At 54.7% G+C, this 25,384-nt stretch overlaps 2 protein-coding genes across 3 annotated transcripts in view; one reads left to right on the top strand and one right to left on the bottom strand.

Moving 5' to 3' along the window:
• The window catches only part of WIPI2 (WD repeat domain, phosphoinositide interacting 2), a 29,294-nt gene extending 26,491 nt beyond the window's left edge, over positions 1-2,803 (bottom strand). For both annotated transcript variants that reach the window (XM_082313464.1, XM_082313465.1), the window contains exon 1: positions 2,568-2,803. In XM_082313464.1, coding sequence (XP_082169590.1) covers positions 2,568-2,641 — 74 coding nt within the window. In that variant the 5' untranslated portion in view covers positions 2,642-2,803. The remainder of the gene's footprint in view (positions 1-2,567) is intronic.
• Positions 2,804-6,541: 3,738 nt separating this feature from the next.
• On the top strand, positions 6,542-21,994 carry MMD2 (monocyte to macrophage differentiation associated 2; the record flags this gene model as incomplete). The annotated part of the gene is made up of 7 exons (XM_082314495.1): positions 6,542-6,588; positions 19,261-19,342; positions 20,025-20,185; positions 20,271-20,345; positions 20,651-20,752; positions 21,336-21,405; positions 21,791-21,994. 7 exons carry the CDS (start codon positions 6,542-6,544, stop codon positions 21,992-21,994), a joined length of 741 nt encoding a protein of 246 aa, XP_082170621.1.
• Between the last annotated feature and the right edge of the window lie 3,390 nt (positions 21,995-25,384).

The following is a 25,384-nucleotide window of genomic DNA, read 5'->3' as shown; positions in this document are numbered from 1 at the left end:
GGGGGAGGGGGGAGATCAAATAAACTTCAGTATAAGGAACTTACACAACCACTAAGTTCTACTCAGTTTAAGAACTAGAATACAACTTGGTTATTTGGGTCACCTACCCCATCAGACAAGTGTTTTAGTAAGAAGCTGATTGCGAAGACATCTGCAAGACTTACTGTTTTATACTTACTTTTCTTGGAGAGATTTCTTTTGAGACATTATTAGAAAGAAGGGATACTTATTCCACACGATCCAACCATCTCATTTGTCTCAAGTAAGTGGCCTTTTGTATTATTCTCACAATTTTGAGACAAAAAAATACCAATAGGAGCCTTTTTCTATTTATGTCATTTCTATAATGGGCATCTGAAAATGCAAAAACATGCCAAGATAGACTTCATTTCCCAAGACTTTGAATTACAAAGATATATGGGCCGAGTCTGGATCACATAAAAAGAAAAATTGAATCATCACCAAGATTCTCTTGTAACCTAATCTAAAGTCCATATAAAAAAATGTTTTTTTTTTTAATCTACCTGCACAATGGGCATTAGAATGCTGAAGACCAAAAGCATCAGCTATAGCACAGAAATTGAAGAACGCTTTTGGACAGTTATGAAAATGAAACTGGAAAAGTAGCGAAGTAGCATACGCAGTTGAGGATTAGCAAGAAAGAAATCACTAGCCACTTGTCCCTTTTTTCCCCCCATAAACTCAAAGTTAAAAAGGAATCACACTTCACTCTTCCTTGAAGAAGGATGTCAAGGTGTACAAGCCAAAGACCACCTAGATAAGCTTATATTACATTAGCTTTCTTTTTACTTCCGTCTTAGGTTTGTTCTCAAGTCAAGCCTGCAGCTCTCTTATTCAGAATAAATTATTCTTGTCACAGCTCTGTGATCTTTTAAATATATACAGCTCTCCGCAAAGATAACGTGCAACTGAAAACAGGCAGTTGCTTTAAGGAAGGAGAAATAGTAAAGCTTTTAGATCACCACGTTGGACAGCACAGTTTAACTTAAAAAGCTATAGAATGACCTTTATAAACTGCAAAAGAAAGAGGTGACAGGTTTCCTAGTTATTATGACTTGTTTTATCTACTAATAGGTAAAAAATGGATGGTATCTGAGCAAAACATTAGCACATTTTATATGCACAATGACAGAGCAAGCTCTATAAGGTACTTGATGAAAAAAAGTGAAAAGTAATTGCAAAAGTCTTTGGCTTGAATCAACATACGGATAATGATTTACTTACAAATACATAGAAGACTACTGCTCCCTCCCCCATCATTTAGAGAGTTATTTACTGTTAAAGTCTCTTGTCTCAAGTCTATCCAGCTCCACTTGTTCATTTCTTCACCCCCCAAAAAACCTACAAAAGCAAACAGAGTATTTCCTTCTGCAATGTGACCTTTCTCCTCAATCTTGGCAGCCACCATAAATAATCTTCTTGCCTTGACAATTCCCATGTGCTACAGTACATGCTGAAGACGGTTAAAGATCTCTCTTGTGAGGATGGACAAATAAGTTGTTAAAAGAAAAAACCACCACCACACACGTGGATTATGCTCTGTGATGCCAACCTGAGATCATTTCCTCTTACTCACTTCCTAAAACAAAACTCCTCCTTTCTCGAGTTCTTTTGGTTAGTGGCTCCCAGTTTCATCTCTCAGGTATTTCAGACAGTTGAATCCATCTTTAAAGGATCTTTCGTGCTCCAATTCCAACTATTAAGGATTTCTTAAATTTAAAAATATTGCTTTTTAATACCGTATATAAAAACTACTCTGCATTAATTAACCTAAATATATTGCAAGATTAAATAATTTGCAAGATGTGCAGCATCAACTATCTGACCCTTCTAGAATTGAAACACGAATAAGTGCAATTTCAAGGACTACATGAGAAAGGCCTCTTTTTCCAAATCAAAAGAAGCATAGGCTCATAAAAACACCTTTAAGCCTAAGGCATACCACTTCAACACAGACAGCAGGTGAAAATAAAAAGGCTGTATGAAAAGATAGCTATAACGAGCTTTTGGATGAAGTCTTTGCACCACCTGGAAGACTTGGGTCTTCACATAATGTGTCTCTCCTAAAGGCTGGACATCATCAAGAAGCAGAACCAGTCCTCTCTCCCTTTCCCAAAGCAACAGCAAGCAATGCCTCCCAAGTGCAAGAAGGAAAAGCTCCCCAGGGCAACAACTTGGGGGAGCAAGAAAGCAATCGCTGCAACCATAGCTCACGCAGCCCATCAGCCCTCTGCTGCCTGTCCCTGCGAGCGGCCTCCCACCCTGCAGCTCCGCACACAAGCCGGAGGGGAGAGGGGGCTCGTTCCCACCCCTCCTCGCTGCAGGGATGAGGGGGACCCCGGCCCGCTCCGTGGCAGCGAGGGCAGAGGCCGCCGCGGGGCTCCCTGCCGCGGGAAGGGGCGGCACCAGGGCGGAGGGGGGGACCCCGCCGCGTCCCCCGCAACGGCCAGGCCTCCTCAGCGTCCCCCGGCAGCTGCCCCCCGGCCGCAGCGCCCGGGCCCCCGGTCAGGCCGGGCTCCCCCTCAGGCCGGGCGCCGCCCCCTTACGTGTTGTCCTGGTTGAAGTTGGCGAAGAGCAGATGGCCGCTGCCGGCGTCGCCGCTCTGACTGGCCAAGTTCATGGCGGGACGGGCCTCGCCACCCCCGTCCGGCGGGGGAGGGGGAGGGGAACGCCTCCAGCGGGCAGCGCACCTCAGCGCCGGCGGCCCCGGCCCCCGCCGCGCACCCGCGGCCTCCTCATCCCCGCCGGCCCCTTGTTTACGCTGCGGGCGGCGGAGCGGCGCCGCGCCTGCGCCGGCCCGGCCCGCCCCCGCCCCGCCGCCCCCCCTCCCGGCCACCGTACTGCCGCCGCGCGTGCGCCCGCCTGCGGGGCGGGAGGAGCCGCGCGTGCGCTCGGCTGGTGGCGCCGAACTTGGTTGGAAAAAGGCGGGGGCGGGCGGGGACAGCGGCGTTCTAAAGCTAAGCAGGGCCCGCAGGGGTCGGCCGCTGGATGGGAGACTCACAGCGGCCCCCGACTCCGACGCGTCTCCGCTGTCCGCAGCCTTGGCCGCGACGGCCCCGTTCTGTCGCGGTCCCTACAGACCCTACAGGCCACGGTCCCCGCCCGCCGGCTCCTCTGCAGTTCTGCTTCGTGCCACCGGGGGTCCCCAAGGCTCAGCAGATGGGACAGCGGGGGACACCAGGCCCTGCTCCTGGGCACAGGCTGTCCTAGGGAGCCCACACCTAAAAATGGCCTTGTCGTGGCCAGGGATGCATCGGCCTTTGCGGGTCCCCAGCCCGCAGGACACCCAGGCGTGGACAGGAGACAATTTCAGAGCAAGGGGAGACACGGGCTGCCAGATTCAGGGAGCAGCTTGTCAGGAGATAATATAAATTGCAGGCAAAAAAAGGCAACTGAACTAGGAATGTCTGGAAACTGGATCAAAACCAAGGGCTTGGTCCTGAAAAGGGTTAATCTCAGGGAAATGAGCTGCGCTGGGGAGCGCAGGGGGTTGGGGTTTGTGCCTCGGGCCTGCTCGTCCGGGAGGGTTCCTGAGTGCTGCATGTGCAGCGGCGGGGAGTGATGGAGCCATCTCCTTCACCAGCCCGGCGGCCCCTCGATGTATAAGGGACCCTCTGGGCTCTCCCACGTTCAATCACCCTCCAGCTGCTGGCTAGGAGCCTTCTCCAAATGGCTTCAACCCAAGCAGCCCTGCCCCAGCACCCTGCTGCCCTGCATCCACCCTGCCACGGCCCACGGCCACCCCCACATCGGTCCTGCCCCCCATGCTGCCCCCCACGCTCGCCTCTGCCTCCCTACAGCTGCTGCCAGCACATCCATGTGCCCCGTAACTCCTTCTACCCATCCAAAGTTTCTTCTCTTGCGGGGAGGTTTCTCCTGCTAAGAGATGGCAGATTTTAATCTCAAATTGTCTTTTTTCTTACCTGTTGGCTTCAGCAGCTTAATGTGCAGGGAAACCTCCCTCCCTGGGGAAAGGCGATTACAGCGTGTGCTGCCAGGAGAGCCCAACAGCACCATCATAGCACCCAAAGGCAGGGATGCTCACACCATTCACAGCCAGGATCCTGCTGGGACCCGTCATCACAAGCAGGGGACAATGCACAGAGGCGTCTCCAGCTATGGGACTCTTGCAGGCTTTGGGACTTTGCATATTTTGGGGAGGAAGCAGCCTTCATGACCCATTCCTCCTCTAAAGGGAATCTTTGCAAGACCCCCCCCGTTTTGGTGACATTACAAAAATGTCACTGCATTCAGGGTACCCCTGAATCTTGGAAACTCTCCTTAACATCATTACAATTACTCAGATCTTTGCAAGAAGGTGGGTAGAGCACCAGGGATGGAGGAGAAAAGAAAAGCAAGGACGCGAGGGGAGCTGCCATGTGGGGAGGGGACGCGTCCTGGCAGGGTACACGTGGTGTGAGCATGGACATCTCTGCACCCCACCACTGAGCAGCTCCCGGCTGCCTGTGATTCTCCAGCCGCGGGGTTTGGAGGCAGCACTGGGGCTGGAGCCATTCCCCAGCATGATGCGCGAGGCTTTGGTTGCCATAACAACTGGATTCAGGCTTCAAAAATAGTAACTTATTTTTCATTCAATTTGCCTTTTGCCCTCTGAGACAGATCTATTTCGGGACTGATGGTTCACTTCAGGTGTCCCTTGCCAGCACCCCCAGCTGCAGCTGGGGGCTTCGGGGATGGGGGTTATTTTGTTAGATGTGGTTTATTGCCGTTTTCTCTCCCTCCCCTATTCAGGCCCAGAGAAAGGTAAAGCAGGGCTCAGGCACCATGAAATAGCCTTTGCCAAAGCCTCGGCATCTAGAAGGCTGGGGAAGGAACTTGAAAAAATCTTCCCGGCTAAGTGGCAGAGCGTGGGAGAGGTTTTCGGAGATGATCTCACTCTGCATCTCAGCTTGAACCTGCCACTCTCTCTGCCAGGGCTTGGCTGTCCCAGATATGTTGGGAAGGTCCTACCAAAGATGGGGCTTATTTTGGTCCCTCTGCACCTCCTGAATCCCACTGTCACCAGCCTGGTCCCTGACAGCATCTTCCATCCATGATGGGAAACGTGAAGGGAGGCTGACCCTGCTGCCAGCGCCTGGCATCAGAGAACCGGGGTGCTTCTTGTGTGTGTTGAGGACACCCCGCAATGCAACACGCACCTGGACCATCACCCCTTTTGCATCCCCTGGGGGGATGAACTGCTTTTGGAAGGGACTGCAGAGGGTGCCAGGATTAATTCATGCCTTGAATTAAGGGACCCCGTAATTTTTGTCCATTTTGGCTTTTGGAAGATATGTGTGTGTGTGATTTCCCACGGAAACAGCCATATGAGCACAAGCCTTCGTGTCGAGATGTCCTCAGCTGTTCTGCCTTCCTCCCATCAATGTTATTACAGCATCAGCAAGGAGAGGTTGCACTGGGGAGACCAGGGCTCTCCTCCTCCAGTTGCTGCTGGCCTTACATCACCTTTCTTGTCCCTTAGCTGGTGGCCTGAAGATGCCTGCAGTCTGGCACAGGGTGGGCAGGCATGATGGCCATCTGCCTGCAGACAAGCCCCCATCGCCCTTTACAGCCCCTTTCTGAGCTGCCCAACCTCAGATGTACGTTGGGATCTCACCTCCTGCGAGAGCCTCCCCGGGTGATGTAGAGGATGGAGGGGTGAAGGCTTAGGATGGAGGTGGCGTGAGGATCCTGGGGTCTCCAGTCCTTGCCTTGCTGTCGTGTTGCTTCCTTCCCCTTCTCCTGAGCAGGGAGGGATGGTGGGATGCTGGTGGGAGTGGAGTCTTGTCCCCACCCACGGGCATCCCGCAGCGACGGGGCTGGGGCAGAGCTGCCCATCCCTGCCAGGGCCCCTGAAAAATAATGGAAAAAATCATTAAAATCAAATAATTAAAAGCAAAGCCAAACAAAGCAACCCCCTGGGGAGGCCGGGGCGGGCTGGCCCTGCCCTGGGGCAGGCAGCGTGCAGGCAGGGACGTCCCGGTGCCCCTCCTGGAGGACCCGGCCGTGGGCAGCGTGGCTGGGGGAGCGGGCAGGCTGCCTGCGCTCGCCGCTCCCCCCCCGCCCCGCGATGCTTTAATCACATTTTCAATTCAAATCTGCTGCTATTTGATCCTCCTGGGGTGGCGGCGGGGGGGAATATTTTTAGCTGTGTTTAAAGCTGCCGGGGCGGCTAAGGGAGATCGTGCAGGTTGCTGTGGCCGGGCGGAGTTGGACGGGATCCCCCCTCCCCTCCCTTTTTTTCTTCCTCCTCCTCTTTGCACATCTGAGGGCGGCAGCGGGGCTGGCTCCCCCCTCCCGGAGGTCGCCTTTGTTTTCCCCGTGTCTCTCTCCCGAGCAGCCCGGAGGGGCGGGAGGGGGCCGGGGCCGGGCTGGGCTGGGCTGGACCGGACCGGCCGCCCCTTCTCCGCCTCGCCCCGCCGGAGCCCGCGGAGTTGGTGCGGTTCCCCCGGCGGCACTTTCTCCCCGGCCCCGGGGCTGAGCCGCCACCGCCCCCCGGGACCCCCATGGCACCGCCGCGATGTTCGTGTCCCGGGTCCTGGACTTCCAGAAGACGCGCTACGCCAGGTAAAGCCATCGGCGCGGCGGTCCCCGACCCCCGGGTGCTTGCGGAGCCCCAGGACAGCCCCAGCCCCTGCCCGGGCTTAGCTCCGGCGGGGATGGACCCCGAAGGGACCTTCAAAAGCTGCTGAGTGCCCCAAAGCCCAGGGCAGGTACGGGCTGGTCTTTTGGGAGAAGGCTGCCCGCTTTTCTGCATCCCTAAGGGATTCTGAGCATCCTTGGGAGCCCTCGCTGCCTTTCGCTGGGTCTAACTTCGCCGTTGTCCTCCCGCTGCCGGGGGACCAACCCCACCGCTGGCTGCAAACCCTCTGTGGAGGGGCCAATGTTGCCCAGGGTCCCGCTGCGCCCAGGTGAAGCCCCGTCAGGGTGGCTCCCCCAGCCTGGACCTGGGGGCTCTGCAGGGCTCACAGGGGATGCAATGGTGGTGGATCCTTTCCCCCACTCTGTGAAATACCCCGGGAGGTTTTCCAGCAGCAGCAGGGACTTGTTTTAGCAGCTCAGGTGTGTTAGGAAACCTCACGGCATTACCTGCATAGGGGGAAACCTGAGGACTGCTGGACACAGGTCAGAGGGCACTCGGCCACGCGTGCTGCTGTGGGATCAGATGTGGTCTTTAGCAGGGAGCTGATGGCTGACACAGGGACAGAGGCCACCTGCAGCCCTCTGGCAGGCTGGGTGGCCAAGGATGAGTCAGATCGCACAGTGCTGGGTGATGCATGGCCAGATGGGGCTCAGGGGGGTGCTGGGGGTGCTCAGTTTTGCACTGAGGACAGGCTTTGTCGCCAGCTCTCTCTGACTGTGGTGGGGATGTTTTAATGGCTGTGGAGGGTCCCACAGGCTGGCGCGGTTCCTGGGGGTATTCAGCACTGCTGCTGCCACTGTCAGACTCCCAGTGGTCTTGTTAGAGTCAGATACCAGAGAAAAACTTGTCTGGAAAGGAGTAATGATGGTGTTTCTTGCCTGCTCCAGGCAGAAGCATCCCTGAGGGATGTTTGCCTGGGCTGGGTAAGGGCAGGAGACCTCCCTCCTGCCACCCCAAGATACCAGCTCCTCTCCTTCCAGGTGTCCCATGGGGAAAATCCATTCTTGCATCTCCAAAAGCTGCCCAAAACGTGGGCACCTGCTCAAAGACCATTTTGATGCTGTAGCTGCCTCCTGATAGCCTTTACCTGGGGGAGATGCAGGAGGTACCCAGCAGGTCTGCACAATGCATCTAGTCCAAAACTCTTTGTGAAAACAGAGAATTCAGAACTGTTTTTCCCAGCTGGCATACAGAGGACAGGGCCAGGGGGATATGGAGACAAGCAAAGCTCTGTCACCCCAGAGGAGGAGGAAAACTGTACCTTTGCCCCACAGTGGTGGTACAGAGGCTCTTTGGGAGCTTGGCAGCAGAGCAGGAGGTGGCCCCACCTCAGTCCCCCAGCCTGTTGCTTGATTTATCCAAAATTAGCATGCTCAAAATTTGTCATGGTCCTTTCTGGAGACAACTTGTTAAACGTGGATGTATTACAGAGTGCCTTGCAGGGATAGAGCCCATGTGTGGGCAGGGGCTGCAGGGGACGGCAAGGGTCGGCTCCGCAGGGCATCCTCCACCTCTCACTGGGTCCCAGGGCTGGATGGGGAGCAGGAGATGGGTGCTCCCTTGGCTTTCACCCCAAGACACACCAAGGCAATCGCCAGCACGAGATGCTAACCCAGAGCTTCCTACATCACCGCAGAGATCCTCTTAGCCTAGTGCTTAAAAATAACCACTGGCTAATCCCCGTCCCCCCCGCGCTCCACACACACCAGCTCTGCTCTCCACAGAAATGCTATGCCATGGCAGATCCTAAAAGCCGCTCCTTCTTTTGTGCCAGGGATGCTCTGTCGGCCTCCCTGAGCTCCAAGTAACAGGGACTGGCCTCTGCAATGGCAACTAGTGCGAGCAGGAGCCATGGGGCTCAGAGTGGCACAGGCCCTCCAAGGCATCAGAAGCATTTTGCAACATCTTTTCAGAGGATAAGGAACTCTTGCTTGTGGCCTTCCTTGGGGGAGGAAAAAAAAAAAAAAATCAGAAAGTTTTTCTTGTGGTGGAAAAGCCCAGAACAGCTTCATTTTTAATGTTGTTTTATCTAATTTTGAGTGAGGACCAAGAAAGGAGAAACTTGGCCATCAATACACCCACCAAAAGGAATAAATAAAAAAAGAACATGGTGATGAAAGACCTGTTGTGTGAAAGCCACAGCAAAGGCACCGGGCTTTGAACAAAGAGATGAAAGGCAGCAATCAATGCGGGAGCATTTCACAAACTGCCAGGAGAAAACTTGGGGCTGGAGGGGCACTGGGTTGTCCCTGAATCCCTCCTGGCTGGGCTTTGGAGCCAGAGCATTGCAGCTGGGGTGGAGGGGAAGACAGTAAATGGAGGGGTCTGTTGCCATCGTGGGAATAGGGATGCATGGCAATGCTGTTTGAGCAGGTTGTGGTTATAAAGGAGGCTGTTGGTGGTTTCTGCTCTACTGCAGGGTCCAGGAGGCTATTCCATCATCTGCCACCATGGGAAAGGGAGTTAAAGCATGCCATTGCTGCAGGGCTTTCCCAGTTGCTCACAGCCCGCACTGGAGCAAGTGGTAGCCACCTCCTGCCTGACAGGCCAAATTCAGCCACGATGCTGGCAGCAGCATGCAGTTACGGGGTGCAAGCAGATATGATTCCTCCTGCTTTATCCAACCACCAGATAGTTATTCCCCCATTCTCCCTCCACCCTTTCATCTCCTCCTCCCTTCCTCCCAGCTCGCCAAAGCAGTGCTGGTTTCCCACCAGAGCAACAGATCACTGCAAGTTGCATCTTCACTGAGTCTCATCAGCCAGGTTACACCAAGACAGTAACCGATCCCTCCCCTCCACCTCACCACCGGCTTTGATCCAGCTTTGGCCCACTTTTTACTCAGATATGGTCTGGTGCCTCCTGCCCACGTAACTACCGTGGGGCTGCGGCTCAGCCCCAATCTCCCTGCAGGGACACAAAATGTTTCCCGGACTTTGGCCATCCAGAGCCATAATTGAAAAGAAACATGATTAAGCGGGGAGCTGCTGTATCTGGGTGGCTTCAGCAGCTCCGGAACAGCCGGTGGAGAGGGGTTTGCTGGGAGCGGTAGGCTGCACAGGGCACTGAATCATCCTAATTAACTGATAGCAGCTCACAATTTGATTTGTTCATGTAAAAAGCTCTAAATCTTATTGCATTTGCTTGTCTTGCCCTGTGCAGAGTAACAGAGAGGAGCAGCCAGGAAAATCCACAATAATATCTCAGCCCAGAAGCAGCAGGATATTAGGGAGAGCAGGGGCCTCTGTAGGTTCATGGTCCAGGCTTGTCCTCACCTGCCTGGTGTCTGCAATGTAGACACTGCCACCTCCTCACCAGCATGAGGGGATGGAGATCTGAACTCTACACTTGCTCAGAAGCAAATCCTCTGAGTTTGGGGAAAGGCACCTGGAAAGACTTTCCTTGTTGCTCCCTGCACCTGTAGTTACTGAGCAAGGAGACATTCACCAACCCCTCCTCCAGCATCTCCAGGCAAGAGAAGGAGAGGAGAGCCAGCAGGAATAGAAGTGAGAGAAAACATTGGGGTGCTCAGACCCCAAACACAAGAAAAGCAATGCCAGGCTGACAGCCTGAGCAGAGCTACCGCATTGGGAAGATCTGGTCCCTGTTTGCTTTGCGATGAAAGCACGAGCAGCTCTCGCCTGCTCCCACACATGCCGAGATGCTTTCCAAGAGTTCTGCTTCCCCCACAGCCCATGTGGGATGAAGCAGTGAGAAGGGAAATGCTTTCAGCATTGATATCACAGCTCAGAGATGCTTGAGAAGCAGGGGCTCCTCACCATGGAAGCACCAGCCCCATCCCACCATCCCCAGCAAGACCTGCCAGACTGCCCTGAGCTGAGCAGATCCCTTGCTGCAAAAGGCACTGCTCCAAGAGATGGGGAGGCCCCCAAAATACCTAGGGAAAACCAGGATCACCTGATGTCACTGACCAATTCCATATTGGTTGCTCTGTGGGGCCTGGTTGACTCAGATACCCTCTTAAGATAACACTGGTAGGATTCATCTCATGTAGGTTTAGGTGCCCAAGGTGCAGTTATGATTGGAGTCCGGTATTTGGAAGGCAACAAGTACTCAGAGCATCATTTGCAATGGGATATTCCCTCAAACTGCCACTTTCCCTCCTTTGGGAGGGGCAGGGGACCCAGCAGGATGGGCTCAGGTGGGGATCACCGCATTGGAGATGTGCAGCAGTGGGCAAGTCAAGCCCTGTGCCTTGTGCTTTTGGGGGAAGGACAGTCTCTTGGCTGCCTGGGAAATGGATGCACGATGGTCTTTTCCTTCCTTCAGCCGGTGTTGGATATCGGCCTGATGTGATTCTTTGGCACAGCTCACTATGGCCAGCTTCACGAGGTAGCGGCCAACACGATGCATGGGAAATTCAAGTCACTGCCCAGCATAGCAGGTCAGTGAATGTGAGAAATGGGGCTCTGCCAGGACCGCTCCCAGGCTTGCCTTCCCCTCCTCCTCCCTTCCCACACCCCCAGCTCCACAGCAAGACAAAGCAATGCAAACCAACTACAACTCCTACAGAAAGGAAGGGAAAAGAGCACAACTGTTAGTTCAGTTCATTGCGCTTTGGGGGGTGCTTGGCTGCATCTGCAAAAGGAGATTCTTTGAGTACCCAGAGAGATGCTGCAAGCAGATGGATGCTCAGAGCAGAGGCCGAGCAAGGCAGAGGAGACACAACCAAACACACAGTGCTCAGGTCTCCCTTTGGGGTTCTCCAGGTGTAACTGAACCTCAACATTTTCATGCAGTGAAAAATCCAGAGTCCGATGGGCTCAATGTGATACCCTGCAACTTCTCATGATAACATGATACCACAAGCATCATATTCCTGATGTTTGCTTCAGATACCAATTAGTCAAGCTGAGCAGTGCTGACCTTCAAGACAGTTTGGATCCAACTCTGTGCTCCTGTTCAAGTTTATAGTCCAGACTTGCTGCTGCTAAGGAAAGGATTTTATGCAGTGAGAGATCAGCAGTTCAGGGGCAAGGAGTTACCTCCTCTGCTGTGCTCAGCAGCACTGGCTGGTACAATAGCATTAGACACAGCCCCGCTGTCTGTTGCAAATGATACTAATGGAAATCCTAGTATCTGCTTGCCTGGCTGGTGAAATGCATGATTTTCCTTCTGTGCCTTTGTTGTCCAGAGGCATTTGCTGAATAATTTACAGATATCATTTGTACTTGAGTAGCATCCAGGAATCTCAAATGAGAGCCTGGCCCTGTTTCTTGAGGGATGCTATGGGAAGACCTTATGGACCTGAGAAACCATGACCTGCCCATGTAATTTCACAGTCACAGTGGCAGCCAGGGTTAGAGGCTGGGAAGGCTCCAGCCCCCAAAACATCCGAATCCTCTCCCAGTGGGCAGAGGGGTTGGCGGTCACACTCACTGCTGCCCACCTTGGGCTCTTGCAGAGTTTAAGCAGGCAAAGCCAGCTCAGGATTTGTCCCACTAACTTCTGTGCTCAGGGCAATGCAGGCAAGGCAGCAAGAAACATGCACAATGACTTTCCAAACAATCAAATAGTGAATAATAGAGATTTTTCAGTTCTGGAAACAGTCCTTCTAACATTCACAAAACACCTGGGACATCAGAGTCATTTTGTGACTAGTCAGCTGCTGTCGGAGGTCTCACAAGCACCAAATGAAACAAGAAGTCCCAGCTCAGAAAGTAATTTAAGAAACACTCACCAATCCCATCTGTTGTGAATAAACAAACAGCTCTGCTGTAGTTGCAGGGTCATGAATCGCCTTGGAAGAGTTAGAGATACCATCTACATAAAGAGCAGAAAGCCTGCCGGAGAGAAAAATAAATATCCCTGCACAGAGGATGGGAATATGGAGAGTTACGGCCCTCCTGGGAATTACCTGCTGGGTTTCCACCCACCAACCAAGCCCTGCTAGATACATATGGGCTCTCATGGGTGCAGAAATGGTCTATGCCTGCATCCAGCCTAGCTTGGAGCCTCCTGTGCTTGTCTCTGCTAGGGTGAGGAGCAAGGAACAGGAATTGGGTATACCCTTGGTGCGGTCCCTGGTACGTTCAGGGAAATAGCATATTCCCTCCTGCCAGCCTCAGCCCCTTGTGTACCCACTGCTGCGGCAGCAGGATGCGCTGGGGGTGTGTGTCTTCCCTGTCCCTTCATGGGGGACATATGTGCCTGTGGTTCAGAGCCAGGTACAGCATGGACATGGCTGAGCACATGGTCCCTGTCTGGGAGCATCTCTGAGTCGGCAAGCAGACTTGTTCAGCATTTCTCACGGCACACAGGCTATATAGGGCCAGGGGATGGTCTACAGCCAGCCCAGGGTGTTACCACACATCAGGGTGCTGGGAATGAGCAAAATTGGGATGAGAGTAATCGGAGATGATGAATGACAGTTCAGTCTGCAGCCCGTTTTGACTTGCTTTGTGGAAGCAAGGCTTGCACCAGGGGCATCTGGGCAGGTTACTCCAAAAATCTGATAATCTGTTAATTTGCCCAAAAGAAAGGTTGAGAAATGCTGGTTTAGATGAAAAGCCTTTCATTTTCTGCTCCCTGCCCCAGCTGCCAGCTCTTTGCCTGATGCCAGGAAGCAGTACAAAAGAAAACGCTGCACTCTCTTGCTCCATCAGCCCTCCTGCCCCTTCTCACATGGGATAGGCTGGAGTCAAAGGAGCAGCCCACAGAGCTGGCTTGTCCTGGCTGCCCCTTCTCCCCTAGCCCAGGGAGCTGACCTGCAAGCTTACAACACGCCCAGCTCAGCTTTCCAAACCATGAGCGCCATATGTTTGCGTAGGAGCATGCAAGCACTGAGGAGCGGGTGTGGAAATAGAGGTTTCAGCTCTTAACGGGGTGCCATGCAGCAGTGCACATGCCTGTGTGGGTGGCTCTGCAGATGGCAATGCTGGGCAGCATCAGCCTGAGCCTTTGCATTTCTGCTTCCCAGTGGCAAACACTGCTGTGTCAATGGGTAGGAAGGAAAAGCAGGATTTCTTGAGTGCTCCTGGGCTGGATAAAGCAGCTTTGTAGTACTGCAGAGTCTGGGGGCTCTGCACCAGGAGCTGCAATCATGGGGAAAGAAAGGAGGGATGCTGAGCCTTTGCCATGTCACTGAGATGCAGAATTGATGTCCTGGACTTGAGAGGGGGTCCTGAGCACATCCCTGTGGTCCTGCTCTGTCTCCTGCATCCTGGGATCATGCCCCATAAGTGAGCAGCACTCAGGGCCCTGCATCACACACAGCTCCCCGGAACCGAGCTAATTATGAGCCACAGAGGAGCTCAAGGGGATGAAGCCTCTTAGCAGGGACTGCAGCTGGAGCATTACCAGATTACAGATCAGAAGCAGAGCACACACCAAGCCCCAGCTTACAGGGATGCCACTGCAGCAGCTCACATGTAAGCGCAAGCCTGAGGTCCAAGCCCTGGCATCTGCACTGGGTGTGCAGCCTCTGGGCTCATTAGGGCAAATCCAGACCATGCACTGAAGAGGGGTCTGGGGCCAGTTTGCCCTGCAGGCACACATCTGCTCCATCACTGTCACTTCAGGCATCACAACACTCGCTCTACCAAGGGACAACCCAAAGGGCCCCAGCAGGACTTACCACCACTGCTGGTCAGCACCCAGCAAAGGCTTTCTCCATCCTTCCTCTCTGACAAGATGCCACCATCAGGATACAATTCCTCAACAACTTCTCTGTTACTTAAAAACCAGTTGTGACACCCAGTCACAAGGAAAAGGAGAAATCCTCTCAATTTGCAGTCAAATCTCTGGGAGCTGCTCAGCAGGGAACGTAGCCTGGAAATGCCCCAGCTCCCTGGGCAGAGAATGAATATAGAGCAAACCAGCATCCCACCTCCAAAGACGTCAGGCCAGAGCCTAAGCAAGCCCAGCCCCTTTATAAGCCATTCTCAGGTGAAACCTGTAGAGATTAACTGGTCTGGGGAGATTCACGTCACCTGGGAGCAACCTTGGACATGCCAGCTGCTCCTTTGTCCCCCCAGCCCACAGCGCAACACACGGCTCCGGCATTTAGTGCTTCATGGGTTGTGAAGGGGATGTGGTGGCTCTTCAAGTGCCATGGCCATGGCCTCAGCAATGTGCTGGGGGGAGCCCAGCTCCTCAATGCATAGATACACAGCCATGTGTCATGTATATAGCCTGATTTATAGCAGGGTTGGGGGTGTCAGGTGTTGGAGTGGCTTCTTGCAAGAGCAGGGATGAGCTGCTCAATGGGATCTCACACCTCCCCATCCATATCTTAGTGGTGATTTTGCACTCTCCTCACATTATCCTTCTACGAGCTCACCTAAAGGATGTCAAAATTATTATCCTCACTTGGAGAGGGGGAAAGGGGGGTGAGAGGGAGATGAAGTGATGTGGCAGAGGCTGGCCAGTGAGTCAGTGTTAAAGGCAGGGCTAAACACCATCTCTCCCAAATTGCAGCCTGGCTGGGTCTCCCTTAGGGCTGTTCCCCACCGTGTGCGTAGGGGACAGCTTTCCTGCAAAGTGTCCCATGGCTCTGCCTGTGTGAGTGTGTGGTGCCCATGGCTTGCCTGATGCAGGTTGTCTTGGTGCCCCCAGAAGAGGTCAGATGCTCAAATACTTACACATGAGCCATCCCGAGGAATAATTTAATTTAATCCCCTTTTTACCTTCTTCTCCTCTACCCTGGTGAAGCAAGAGCCAGGCAGATCTGCCTGATTTTTGAGGTCAGAACTTTGTTCCTGGATAAAAGTCTTTAAAAAACTCAAAAAAACCCAGTCCAAAGCCACAAAAAAACAGAGTGGGAGAAAGAGAAGGAGAAAGGAACAAGCCTGGGAAGCCAGCTCTGCACTTTGCCCCGGCTGCCTAGGACAAGGGCCCCTTTGTTTCCCCGGCCGGAGCCTGCTGCACTGGCCCTTTTCAGTCTCCCTCCCTGGGAAAGGGGCCAGGGGGAAGCAGGCACAAGCAGGACAGGCAAAAACCCTGGGGCTGCAGTGAATAACCCCTGCTTGGGCCCTCACCAGGCCCCCCATCTTCATATAGCCGGTCTGTATAGCGTCTGCCAGAAATGGTACCAGGAGAAAAAGGTGCTCGGGAGCCCCTTGGGTCTCTGCTTCCCATGCACCATCCCTGAAAATGAACATGCTCGTGTTCCTGCCGTGCAGGAGGTTTTAAACTTTTCTGTGTCTCTTGGACTTTGCAGTCCTAAAGCACCTGCTAAAATGCATTGAAGGACCCAGCTGGTGTGTAAGCACCTGCCCGTGGCTTCCCGGGCTGGCTGTGTTGAGTGAGCCACATCACTGTGGCTTTGCTGGGTCCCCGGGCGGGTGGCAGTGTAGGCTGGAGGCTGTTGGGGACAAGCCGCTGTTGTCTCCTCCCACCCCAGGGACACTGCCAGTGTGTCTCCAAGTGTACAGGTGCAATGACACGGAGCTGGCGATGATCGTGGATTCAGCCACCTGGGCAGGAGACTTGCTGCAGGGACCAGATCTAAGTTTGGGGCGGTATTCCCCTTCTACTTATTTTCTTGCACTGAAAAACCCCGGAGCTCTGCCTGGCTGCCAGCAATTCCCCTTCTCCTGACCTCAGTCACACAGAGCCGGGGCTGGGAAACACGCAGCAGCCGCCCCTGGGGCTCTTGGCTTTCATCAGCTCTAATGAGAGTCACAGGTGCCCTCCCTGAGTGTGTCTGTCTGTCTGTCCAGGCTGGAGCTCAGGTTTGAGGCTGGTTTTGTACACCAGTACAGCAGCTTTCTGCAGGCTGGGAGTGATGGAGGGCTCCCTGTGCCCTGCCCCGCACCCATGCCAGCATGCACAGGGATGGCATGAGCTGGATGGACTCTTGGCATCCTGGGATAGTCTGGGAGGTAGATAAAGTCCCAGGAGAGAAGAGAAGGCAAGGAAATGGCTTCCACACCCCTGGGGAGCAAGGTGCTGAAGGGCAGCCAGGGACTCATCCTGCCCTGCCATGAGATGTGCAAACATCGGCTGCTCCCGTGCTTGTTTGCACAGCTCTGCTCCTGAGCACAGAGGGCAATAAAGATGTGCCCAACTAGCCCCCAAATGCAATGCTGGCAGCTCCAGGAGGGCCCGGCTGTACCCAGGCTGGCCCAGCACTTTGCAGCCAGGTCCCACATGCGCAATGCTCTGTTTCCCATCCTTCACAGGATGATGCTTATTACAAAGTGGGACAGGAAAACAAGAATGTTCTCTTCCCAGGTCAAAAAAAAGATCCTCCTCAAGGCTATTTCTCCCTCTGGGAAAAGCAGGCATTTGCAGTGTGCTGCACCAGCACAGCTTTGGGCTTCAGGGATGCACAGACTGTTTGGCCTCATCCCATGGGGATGGCAGGGGTGGCCCTTCCTGGCCTCTCCATTGCTGCACCAGAGCTAGGGAGGATATTTGCACCCCAGGGATCCCGTCCCAAACAGTCCAGGTGCCCCTCAGCCCCGGGTGGGGGCTGTGGAAACCGACCCCACTACTGCTCCCCATTACTGCTCCGAACAGCAACTGCCAGAACAGAGGGGAGACGGCACAGGGCTTTGTTAAAACAAATAAATTCAAGGAAAAGGCCTTGTACATGTTTCCTCAGCAACTGCGACGTCACGCGGTATGTTTGGGCTTCCCCCTCCTCTTCTTATTATTTAAAGGGAAAAGAAAGGGAAGCAAAAAGCGAAGGGGAGCTGGGGACAGTCTCCTGGCAACGCTGGGGACAGTAATGTCCTCCTGCCAGGGGGACATGGCTCCAGCACAGAGAGCCCAGCCAGCCCCTGTGGCCCGAGTGGCGGGACAGAGAGGGCATCCCTGGTGTCCCCTGGGATGGAGGCGATTGCACACCTGGCATGGCCATGTCCCTAGGGATGCCTGCCTGCTTCCCGGCCACGGCAGCCTTGCTAAGCCCCGATTTACCCAGTGCAGTCCTCGATTTGCAGAGCGGTGGGAGCTTAATCCCCTCTGTTTCCCCCTCTCAATTCAAGACACTTTTTGGTGACGATGACCACGCTTCTTCCTGCAGTGCCGGGGTCCGGCTGCAGGCAGGGCAGGGGCTGGGGACAGGATCCCTGCGCAGGCTGTCACTGCCGCCTGCCGGGGAGCGCCTCGCACACCCCAGCCTGCTGTGGCCACACTCCCCCCACACTCAAGCCCTTGTTGTTGGAGCTATTTAATCCATCCTGGCTCACTTTTAATAGACAGCAGTGAGTGACTCAGGTGGTGGGTCTGAGCAGGCAGGAGATGGCAGAGGAGTCCACACGAGCATGGGTGGCTCGGGGACGGGGAGAGGGGACTTTTACTGCCTTTCCCAGTGCCCCAGACCGAGGGGTCACCCTGTGCCCAGCGGCAAGGTCCTGCCAGCCCCTGAGCCCCCTCGCTGGGCGCAGCTCAGCTGTGAAATGCACCACAGATGGTGCCAGAGCTGAGAGCAAACGGGGTCAGAAAACAATTAGCCCAGGTCCTGCAGGGCAGCCCCTCCGGCGCCTGCTCAGCTCAGCCGTCCTGACCTGAGCCACAGCAGAAAAGGTCTTTAAACCCCTGATTACCAGGAGCAGCCAGGGAAGGATCACTCTCTATTTGCCTGTTTCTTATTCCCTTTCTCTAAGCCTCCACTGCTGGCCCCTGCCAGAAGAGGATGCTGAGCAAGGCAGTGCTTTGCTCTGACCTGTTATCACAGATGCACATTTAATTTGCCTCTTAATACAGCGTTATGTACCTAGCAATGGACTAGCCAAGCCCAACACTATTTTTTCTCTCTGTGTGTTGATCCAACAGGAGAAATCGATATGTTCCTCCAAATGCCAAGAGCAAGCTGATACCTCAGACTAAAAGAAACAGAAATAAAGATACAGCTTTCCAAGGGAGCATGGCGGGGTTTCCCCCTCCAGCAATCTGTGCTGGGACATGCGGCCCCCATGGGTAGGGGTTAGATGCAGGTGGTACCCAGAAACCAAAGTCATCATGGGTATACCCTCACTGGAGCCTGGCACGCTGCTGTGACATGAGGGTGTCACTGCCAGAAGGGCCATGGACCCGCAGCCACGGGCCCTCTTCTTCGCTGCCAGGGCTGTGCTGGTCCATTTTCTCTGGGGCAGATGGGCTGTAACCAGATCGTGTCGTTACATGGTGTCTCAGTTTTTCTGCCTCTGAAATGAAGATGGTGAGAGGTGCCAGTGTCACAGGAGCTGGCAGCTGGACACACCACTGACGGTCACCTGTGCCCCATCTCAGGACAGGTCTGGAGTTGCTCCAGAACTTATTGATCCATCCTTGCAGCAGCTTCCCCTACATCCTTCCCACTGCTGCCCTGTCTGCCCTCTCCTGCCCGCAGCAGCAGGCAGAGCTGGCTCCTGCCCTCTGCTCTTCAAGTGACGGCAGCTGCTGGGAAATGCTTCAGCCTGAGCCATGGCTGAGCAAGACCTGGGGTCCTGGCATTTGGGGCCAGCCAGATGGACAAACTGTGCCCAGTGCTGGGGTCACTTCTGCAGGGCAGCTGGAGCAAAGCTGAGCCGTGGTGGGGCTCCAGGCTAGGGGGCTGATGGGTGTCCTTGTGCCCACCCCTCCGAAAAGGCTTTTCCTCAAACCCTGTCCCCTGAGCATGTTTCTCTCCCTCCTTCTTGCTGCAGGTTCATGAATCATCGTGTCCCGTCCAACTGCAGGTACCAGCCGACGGAGTATGAGCACGCAGCAAACTGTGCCACCCACGCAGTAAGTCCTTGTCCCCATCCCAGAGCGAGGGAAAATGGTGCTCAGCTCTCCCGGGATCCCCTGAGGAACCTCAAGGAACACCTGAACATATCTGTGTTCAGCCCTGGAGCAGCTCCTGAGGGTCTCAGGGCTGTGATGAGGCAGATGTCTCCCAGGTACTCCCGGGAAGTGGGGATGCTCTCCCTCCTTCTGCCCTGGGAACCTGGTGTGCATCTCCCTCGCCTTCACCCACCATGACCTCATGTCCCTGGGGAAGCTGGCTGTGGGCTTAGTGGAGCAGGAGTATTTTGCAAAGCTCCCTGAAAATGGGGTGTTTTTCACAGCAGGAATGGTGACAGGCGCCTCATGGGGCTGCCTACACGGCAGTGGGAGCGAGCGCACCCCACATCAGTATTTCCCTCGGGAGCTGGCATCTCCCACTCCAAGCCCTGGGAGATGACTCAGAGGTAATCATCCTCCTTGTGCCTTCCTCCTCCTCTCTACCCCCACCTGGAGAAGCTATTTTGGAGCTGCACCACACAGGGAGACACCATGCCTGGCCGGTGTGCGTGGCCAGCCTGCCCCTTATGGGTGGTAGCTTTGACCAGAAGCGAAAGAAATATCTAAAAAGAAAAGCAGAGACTGTATTGTAGCTGCTCAACAGAAATGCAGAGTCAACAACAGGTTTGCTTCTCCCTTCCAGTTCTGGATCCTGCCCAGCATCCTCGGCAGCTCCATCCTGTACATCCTCTCTGATGACCAGTGGGAAACCATCTCAGCCTGGATCTATGGCTTTGGCTTGTCCAGCCTCTTCATTGTTTCCACCATCTTCCACACCATCTCCTGGAAGAAGAGGCACCTCAGGTCTGATCGCTTGAGGCTCGGGAAGTAGGAGAGGGTCCGGAGGCCCCTGGTGCCACAGGCTCTGACCTGTCTGTCTGTCCTGCAGGACTGTGGAGCACTGCTTGCATATGTTTGACAGGATGGTGATCTACTTCTTCATTGCAGCATCGTACGCTCCCTGGTGAGTTGCCGGTGCATGGGGGCCATCGCTTGGCCCCACTGAAGGGGAGAAAATCAGCCCAGCTCCAACAAACAGGGTTTCCCTCTCCGGCTTTTGCTCTGCTTGAGGCTGTACCCTACCCCTTTTCACAAATCTTTCCTACTCTATAGATTTCAACCCCTTTAAGTTGAAGTTACAGGTTGGGAGGACCCTTTGGTGGGATAGCCATGGGGATGAGAGCAGCATTTCCCCTGGTACCTCGCTGCCTGCAGCCCAGACCGGGATGCTGCCCTGGACTCCCCTCACCACAGACCTGGCTCTTGCAGGCTGAACTTGCGGGAGTTGGGTCCCTGGGCCTCCCACATGCGGTGGATCATCTGGATCATGGCGTCTATTGGGACCGTCTACGTTTTCTTCTTCCATGAGCGGTGAGTCCCTTTACCTGGTCCTGCATTGGTGGGTATCACAGCTCAGCTCTTCCAGCCCTTCTTAATGTCCCAATGGCAGCTGAGCTGCAGGGGAGAGGAAGAAGGATGGAGATAGAGAGACAGAGAGATAAGTACAGGGTCCCTGGGCAGCCGCCTGGCCAAGTGGCAGTTGAGGGCTTCCTTGGACCATGTCCTTCCCCATCTGCACCTTGTTTTTAGGAGCTTCGGTGGCAGGGATGTGGGAGCAGGGACATGGGAGCAGGGACATAGGAGCAGGGATGTGCTGCTGTGAGTTGCTTCTTCCACGTGGTGGCACCAAATAGAAAGCAAAAGGCCCCAGATGTCTCCCTGAAGCCCCAGGTGCCTGGACCTGAGCTGGTGGCTCCCAAGCCAAGGTGGGGGTCCATCACTCCTGGTGAGGATGCCAGCCCTGCTGTGGTGGTGTGGCTCATGCATGAGGACGTGGGACCTGCTGTGGTGGCACCGCCACCCCTTTTCCTATAGCACAGCCGTGGACATTGCAAGTGTAAAACTTGATGCTTCCTCCACACCTGCTTCCAAGCAGCTTCTCTGTCGGTTGCAGGTACAAGCTGGTGGAGCTGGTGTGCTACATCATCATGGGCTTCTTCCCTGCCTTGGTCATTCTCTCCATGGTAAGCCACCACTGGGAAGCACGTGGGCTCAGCGCGAGGGACAAGTCCAGTGGGTTGGTGAGGTCTAGGCTGTGTGATGGATAAAGTCTTCCCCAAATATGATGTGGCCCAGCTTGATTTTGCAAATGATTCGGGTGCCCAGCAGATACCACATGCATCTCCAGCAGACCTCCTGCCCGAGCTCCGTTGTGTTGAAATCCTTCCAGCAAAGCTGGGCTGCTGGGTCCCCGCTGCCTTGCTGGAGGGGCTGGTGTAGCAGAAGGCAGAGCGAGGGTCCTGCCTGCACCCTACAGCTGGGGCCATGCTTCTGGTCTTGATGGAGCGGTGGGGAAAGGGCAGGCGTGCTGCGGCTGCCACTGAGCCCTGCCTCCCTGCTTGCTCCCAGCCCAACAGGGACGGCCTCCTGGAGCTGGTGGCTGGTGGACTCTCCTACTGCCTGGGCATGGTCTTCTTCAAAAGTGACGGCCGCATCCCCTTCGCCCATGCCATCTGGCACCTCTTTGTGGCCATTGGAGCTGGCATCCACTACTACGCCATTTGGAGGTATCTCTACCGGCCTGGCACGCTGGAGGCTAAAACATCCCGGTAGACGCCTTAAAGACATCATTTGCACCAACTGGCACATGGGGGCATGGAGGGAAGCAGGGAGGCAGCCTGTGCCATGGGCTCGCCCCGAACCACCTGCTTGCCCCGCGCGCAGCAGCTGGCGGTGCCCTTTCCGCAGGGACAGGAGAGCCTGGAGGTTGATTTTAAACAGATTTTTCTTTTTTAATCTTGGGAACTGTTTGTTTTTTTAGGCAAAGGTTTTGTAACACAGTGGCTGACCGACAGGCTGTGGGAGATAGGGGAGTGACCGCTCGCCGAGGGCTCAGGGGGGCCTTGCTCACCTGCCTGGCCCTGAGCATCCCACGGGAGCGGGAACCTTGGCCCTGCACGCTCCTGGCTAGTGACACCCTGGATTTGGCTACTGGAGCCCTTAGTGTGGGCCACCCAGAGGGCTGCAGGAGTCAGGATGGGGGAGATAGGCCCCTTTCCCCAAGGACACCTGGGTGTGTGGCTGCCCCAGCCCGGGAGGGGGGCATGTCGGCACCCTTGCACCACCTGGGCTCAGCTCCTAAATGGTCCTAAGTCATGTCAGCATTAACTGCTCCCTCCCAACTTCTTGATGGGAAGGTCAACAAAGTCAACAAAGCCTTACATGGGATTGAAACTTGAATCTCTTCCAGGGCTCCCTGGAGTCTGGAAAACCCTTCCTCTAAGCCAGTATTAAGTGCACAACTCACTCCCCCCAGGCGGGCTCTCGGAGCCCCCCAGACATTTTCTCCCTGGGGTGCTTTGTTTTCCTCTCCTGCCCTGGTGCCAGTGGCAGCTGCAAACCGTGGCCCGGCTCCCAGGCTCTGCCGTGCACTTGCCTTCAGCGGGGAGCAGAAGGGGGATCCGGCTCCCTGCATCTACCTGGTTGGGGTCAGCCCATCCGCATCAGGGAATTTGCTTCCTCCTTGAGGGAGGGAAGCAAACCTCCTTGAATTGCGATCACGGGGCTGCCTGCCTGCCTTCTCTGCTCCCATTTTTATGATGACCTTCTTGCTCAGTATCAGATTTAAACCAACTTTTGGGAGGAATTCCAGCATTCCTGGGAATGCCACAGGGAAGGGACGCATCTGCATGATGCTCGGAGGTGAGCTGTGATGGGGAGGTCCTAGTGATGCTCAGTTTTTAAACTCCTAACCACGGTACACCGTGGCAAGGATAGGATAACAGGACATGGAGGACCCATCCAGCTGTCAGGAGCAGCCCCGATGCTGATGGAATGAGAAAACCACACCTGGTCCTGCTTCCCAAACATGCCGGCAGAGCTGCTGGAGCTGGGAGGGTCTGGTGCGTGCTGGGATCTGGTGTGCTGGGATCTGGTGCATGCCAGGCTCTGGTGCGTGCCGGGCTTTGTGCCAGGAGCCAGCCGGCAGAGCATCACTGCCTGCACCTTCCCTGGGAGCCCCTGAAGGCATCGATTTCCCATCATCTCTCTTTGGCCTCTTGATTAATTGCAACTGCAGCAGTCTCAGCGCGACGTGGCAAGCGAAGGAGATTTATGGCCACCATCCCACATCTCCTGTTTCTCCAGCAGTGTGCGGAGGAGCCAAGCTCCTGGGTCTGTCCCACCTCTCACAGAGCTTAGGGTCCCCCCAGCCTGTGGTGCCCTGGGACTGGCTCTCCAGGGCTGTGCCATTGCAGCAAATTACCAAAGAGAAAGGGTCCAGATACTCTTCCCCTCCTGACATGGTGGCTGTGGTCACCAGGTCAGAAAAAAAATCCAGTAGGTTTTCACTTCCATAGGTAGAAGGTTCCTATAAGGAGCCCTGGGTGCTGTGCCCAGCACCCCAGCCTGGCATAGGGCTGCTGGGGGGGGGGGGTTTCTGTCCGGGGCACCCCAAAGCAGCCTTTGGTCTGGGACACCTCTTGGGGTGACAAGTGGTCTTAGGGACAGGGGGTGAATGACCTGGTATGAGCCCAGTCTCTGCTGCTGCCTGTCCCAGGCCCCCAGGACGCAGCCCTTGCTCCATGACCTACTGCAGATGGAGGGGTGGAGAAGGACGAGCTGTGAGAAACCAGCAGTTGGCAGAGCATGTCTGGGGTTGGAATAGTGGGATATGGGGACCCAGAGTGGGAGCTGCCATTTTTTCTGTCTGGCAAGTCATTACCCTTCTCTGTGCCTCAGTTTCCCCATCTGTAAAATGGGGGTGAAGACACCAACCTACCTCACAGGGCTCATGTGAGGACCCATGAAGCGAAGCACTTGGAGGATGACCAGTGCTTTACAAACACACGCTTCAGTTTTCATTGAGTCTGGGGGACCAGATTCCCAGAGCCACTGCAGGGCATGGTGACAACTGCAGCTCGGTGTGCCCGGATCTCCTCCCCCTCCGTCACTAAATCCACGGGGGAACCACCCTGGGGACAGACCATGCACATAGTAGTCCCTGCTCCCAGGCAGACGTCCCCTGGCAGGGGCTGAGGATGCCCAGGGACCCCCATTGCGTTTTGTCCGTAGGCTTCGTCCCAAGGGATTTATCTTGGAAGCCATTTCACCACTGGGGGCTTTTGGCCCTAAATCCATCCCCGGGGCTCCCAAGGCACAGGGAGGTGCCAGGAGAACCTTTCTGAGGCCACTTCATCTCAGCCTCCTGCAGAAAACCCAGGGCAGGGCAGACGCCCAAGCAGGAATGGGTGGCTGGGCTCTGTCGGGGACATGCCACCCTGCCTTGAGCCCACACTTGCTGAGTGGGCTTCTCCATAATTGAGAAGTCCCCCTTCTTCTCTTGCTTCCTAAGTCCTTCCCTTGCAAAGCAGGGTGGGAGGTACAGAGCAGGTTATCCAATTGTCCTCCTATTTTATACTAATTTTAAACAACTTGTAACATTCAGGATGTCTGTGGAGGAGGGTTCGAAGGATCTTTTTAGCTTCTCATGTTTTTCACTGTCTGTTCTTGTTCAATCAGTATTTTATATTTAACATAGTATTGGGTCAAATTAAAAACAAATGTAAGGAAGATAACGCTAGTGAATATTGTTTCCTGTGGAGTAGGATCAAAATAAAAACTCAAGATACCTCACTAATGCCTGCTTATTAAATCAAAATGAGTTTCCCTGCAATATCTGGAAATAAACCCATTTTCTATCTGACTTGCCCCACGTGGCATCGCTCTCTGCTGAGGAGAGGAGCCACTCAACCAGCTGCAGCAAGCTCATGGCGACGGAGTGCTGAGCACCAACTCACCTCAGTGCATGGACGGCATCGCCATCTGCTGGCTCAGCTTGCCGGGGCAGGGGCCAGCGGCACTTCGCCCTTTGCAGCAGCTGCATGGAGAAATCCAGGAGGCTGGGGATGGTTTGAGCTCCAAGTTGCAGAATTTCCTTAAAAAAAAAATATAAAATTGGTGGGTTTGCCTATGGTGGCCCTGCACTCCGCAGTGCCGGCTGAA

Source organism: Platalea leucorodia, assembly GCF_965183815.1.
Source record: "Platalea leucorodia genome assembly, chromosome: 5".
Classification (NCBI taxonomy): domain Eukaryota; kingdom Metazoa; phylum Chordata; class Aves; order Pelecaniformes; family Threskiornithidae; genus Platalea; species Platalea leucorodia.
The sequence above is the reverse complement of the archived record's forward strand: the minus strand, read 5'-3'. Positions and strand labels throughout refer to the sequence as shown.